Source organism: Nicotiana tabacum, chromosome 13, assembly GCF_000715075.1.
Source record: "Nicotiana tabacum cultivar K326 chromosome 13, ASM71507v2, whole genome shotgun sequence".
Taxonomy (NCBI): domain Eukaryota; kingdom Viridiplantae; phylum Streptophyta; class Magnoliopsida; order Solanales; family Solanaceae; genus Nicotiana; species Nicotiana tabacum.
This window is the reverse complement of record NC_134092.1, coordinates 122,569,618-122,573,850: the sequence shown is the minus strand read 5'-3', so window position 1 is coordinate 122,573,850 and position 4,233 is coordinate 122,569,618. Positions and strand designations below refer to the sequence as shown.

The 4,233-nt window shown below is 35.7% G+C and overlaps 1 protein-coding gene across 1 annotated transcript; it reads right to left on the bottom strand.

Annotated features, from left to right (window-relative positions):
- Positions 1-415: 415 nt before the first annotated feature.
- On the bottom strand, positions 416-3,062 carry LOC142167921 (5-epi-aristolochene synthase 3). Its single transcript, XM_075228443.1, has 7 exons — positions 2,869-3,062; positions 2,514-2,772; positions 2,048-2,423; positions 1,752-1,970; positions 1,508-1,646; positions 1,109-1,354; positions 416-990 (listed from the first exon to the last, which is right to left on the bottom strand). The coding sequence occupies exons 1-7, from the start codon at positions 2,977-2,979 to the stop codon at positions 694-696; spliced, it is 1,647 nt and encodes a 548-aa protein (XP_075084544.1). The 5' UTR covers positions 2,980-3,062; the 3' UTR covers positions 416-693.
- Positions 3,063-4,233: the final 1,171 nt, after the last annotated feature.

Sequence of the window (4,233 nt, the reverse complement as noted above, 5' to 3'; positions counted from 1 at the left end):
TCAGATTTGTATTCATTTAGATACTCATGTACTCAGTGACACCGGATTTTGGGGAGTGATTTTATCTGTATTGTGAGAATTCTTCCGTTGGATTTAAATAATTTTTTTCAAACCTAAAAGATATGGTGGTTTATTGAGATTATCGGCTTGCCTAGTAGTGAGATAGGCGCCATCACGACAGGTGAGATTTTGGGTCATAACAAATAGTCTCTCCCAAAGCTTGCGGGTGGGGTACCACCCCGTCCTTTACACATAGATCCCCCTGTACGCCAATAGCACTAGTGTTGATTCAATATGTCAATGTCATCTTAACCTTTAAGTATATATTTCAGATGTATATACACAAGGGCCACAGGGAAAAACAAAGGTGCCCAAAACCAGTTTTTGTGAGACCAAGTATGATAAAAGGACATACTAAAGGAAGAACGAGCAAAAGGCTAGATTACTTCTTTTTTTCCCGACAGGCTCAAATTACTTCATACACTGAAAAAAAGGTCACAAGAGACTCCCATAACATGCTTCAGAACATAACTTATTGTCATATATCTTAAGGAGGTCCTAGTTAGGAAGTCCACTGCGTGCGCACAACCGCAAAAACAGCTTCCTAACAACTTAATTATACAATAAAACATATATAACTACTCTATCAACACAGAAGAATGAAGTTTTTTAAGATTAGCAACAATTGGCAGCTCAAATTTCGATGGAGTCCACAAGTAGGGCATTGATGTGAGGTTTCAAGACTTTCTCCGGATGAGTGTACCCATCTAGATTGTGTATATATGTAACCTCAACAATACGAGCAAGATTGAGAATACGAAATAAAATCTCCGTAGATACAGGAGTGGGCCTAACAAATCCCTCATTAAGATCCCTCCATGCTGCTTCAGCCATTCCTTGAAATTTAGCCATTGCCTCTTTTGTTGATATGCCATAATCTCTCATGCAGCATTCAATTCCTGTTGCTATTTGTCCCCGACTTTTCTCAACCTGAAAGACGGATAGACTAGGGGTTAGCTTTTATATTGCCTAAATTATATTGTCCTCACAACATTTTGTTTGTCTAAATCTCATATAATTATATAATTTCTTGAGATACAATTCATACCTCGTACGTGGCTGTATCATCAATAACTCGGCATATTATCACACTAGCTTCAAGAATTTTAGGATTCTTTGACAACCACTCAAAATCCTGCTCCGTAACGGACTTCATGCCCAAATACGATGTTGTCGCGAGGTAGTAATATGTAGTAGTTGCTAGTGCATTGCTTAGGTATTCAGAAACAGGTGGCATATATCCTTCAATAAACCATGTTGACTCGACATTATAATTTCTTACTACTTCTTTCATCTGTGAATACAAAACATATATATTCAAGTATTAGAAAATTTTGATTGAATTGTATCAAGTTTATGATCACCAAAAGACGTACACAAGGTAAAACAAAGTGAGAAATGGATTAAGGAAAAAACATATTTTGATAGTTAAGTTGCTCAAACATACCCTTTCTATTGCATGGCAGACAATATGAGATCTTCCAGCACTAGACAATTCCTTTTCATAATCCTTGTAAAGATCTAGAATAGCTTTATAACTGATTTTCATGTAATCAGGAAGCCGATCAATTTCGTTGATATCCCATCTGTAGGACGACAAAATTAAGTGAACTCGTGCATTTTGAAAGAGCGGAACTATAATCACGACGACATTCACTATCAAGGAATAAGTGAATAGATGAAGTTCATACCTTTGTATGGCATCTGTGTATGCCTCAAGTTCTTTAACTGTACCATAAGCATCAAAGGTGTCATCGACAATCGAAATCATTGATATGGTCTTAACGAGTATGACGCGAGCTTGAGAGTATTGAGGCTCAAAATAAACTCCTAATGCCCAAAAGTAGCATTCAACCACTCGATCTCTAGCATATGGAAGTGTTGTTACGAAATCCAAATCTTTCCACCACCTGCAACATAATAAATTAACATCAATACTTGAGATATGATCAATCAAAAAAGGGTTCATCGTTTTTATATATCGCACCTTGATACTTGAGCAAGTTCTTGTTTGTGCAACATCTGGAGCAAGTTGAAATCCAATTTGGCAAATCGAAGTAACACATTATTCTTCGATTGTTCCTTGTCATAGATTGATGAGATGAAGAATCGGGTCTCGACTCTAGGAACACCCTTGTGCAAACATTGCTCAAGGGCATGTGTCACTTGCTCCCTAAGTGGAGATTTCAAATGTGGAGCTGCAGATTCAAGATGGATAGTGGAGAAAGCAAGTGCGTCTTCTAAGATATCGTCAGCATGAGTCCTTACATGTGAAGCTTCATACAAGTTTAATAATCCTAAGACATCACTAGCAAGAGACTCCTTGAATTTGCCATTTTCATCTTGGAATTTGCTGAAAATTTCTGGTATTTCAAGAAAGAAAACTCAAGATGAATTAGCCTTCTTCCAATAAATGGATAATAATTTTAGGGTGTGCTTAATGATGAACTTACCAGGAGAGATGTTGAAACCGTGTTGCCTGAGCAATCGAAATTGAAGTGCAGAAGTGCACAAATCGTCGCAGTTTAAGTTTTGGTTATAAATTTGATCCAAAATCTCATCAATTTGTCTTTCAAAGTGGTAGGAGATGCCAAGACGTTCAATAATATCAATCAAATTCAATGTATCAGCCAATTTCCTTCCGGTTGCTAACAGCAAACTTCTCGTTTGTTCCTTCAATGCTTCAATCTCTTGAGCATATTTTTCTGCAACCTATTTTTATTATATTTGAAAGAAAACTTAAATTAGAGCAAAATTAATGTTGTTCAAATTAAAAACATAAAGAAGAAACTAAAATTAAAAAACTACCTGATTTTCAATGGAGAATGAAAGGAACTGATCACCCCATAGACTAGGGGAGAAGTCTGCGACGGGGCGAACAATCTCTTCTTCATAGTTGGCTACTGCTGCTGAGGCCATTGCTAATTAAAGATGAGAGTATTGTTTTTGTTCTTTTAAGGAAGAAGGAAAGGAACTCTCAATTGTTGAAAATTGATGACTTAAATTAAGAGAAGGGAGAAGTATATATAGTGGTGAGAGATGCGCAGCCAACTCTAATTAATATTTTTATTGTAAATATAATTTAATCATTTCCTCGTTGCCTTACTTGACTTTACCAGGCAGCAGCCCTTTTTGTCCAAACTGTGGACTTCCGTAAAGTTTATCCATACTTTTTATATAAAAAAGTTTTACATGCATGCAACTTGTATAAATTAAAGGCGGCTTCTTTCCGTCTTGTTCCTTGTCAATACTCACTACAAAAAAAACGGGTGAATTGCGGAGGTTAAAACTTTAATTTGCGGAGGTTTCTAACCTTCGCTATTTGCTGTCACGCAGTTGGGCAGACCCCGTATTAAGCATCGTCACTATTGATTTGTAGCAGATAAATACAGAGGTTTCCAGAACCGCCGTGACAGTAAATAGCGGATGTTTCTAACCTCCGCAAACTGCAGTTTGAACCTCCATGCACGAAAATCATTTTTTATTTTTTAAATTAATTTTTTTTTTTTTGGAGTGTAGGGGTTGTAAACCCCCGCAATTTCTTATGTATACACTATCAAAATTTGTTCCTATTTCTTTTTGGGGGTTTTAACCCCATATATTTTTAAATATATTATAGAATTGATGTTTTATCATCAATATGCCATATATTTTTCCTAATATAAATTGAAATATTAATCCTTAAACCAAAAGAATAAAATTAAGAAACATCAACATTTCATTAACCATGAAAAATACTATGACAGAGTAGTATCATATGTCATCAAGCTAAATAAGAACATATAGTTAATCATCCATCTTAGTCAGTTATTACATTGTCCTAAGACATCCACTACAGTTAAAATGAATCTCAATGGCTGTCACTGGGATTACTAGCGTAAGATCTTCTCGCATCCGTGGGTGAAACAGGTCCACTAGCTGCATCACTTGGCTGCAGCAAAAAGTGAGAAAAAAATATAACTATTAAGAGGAGTATCAGGAAACAAGTCATTGAGATGAAATACTTTTGTGTTTTGAAGAGAATCACAAAATTAAATATATTCACACTAACACACTAGCTATTTAGTAACATAGCAAAAAGTACAAGAGGGTAACTGGATTGAAGCATAAAAATGGAGTGAAGTTTTTGTTAAAACTAAATAACATATCATACCTTGATCTCCATAGACTGAA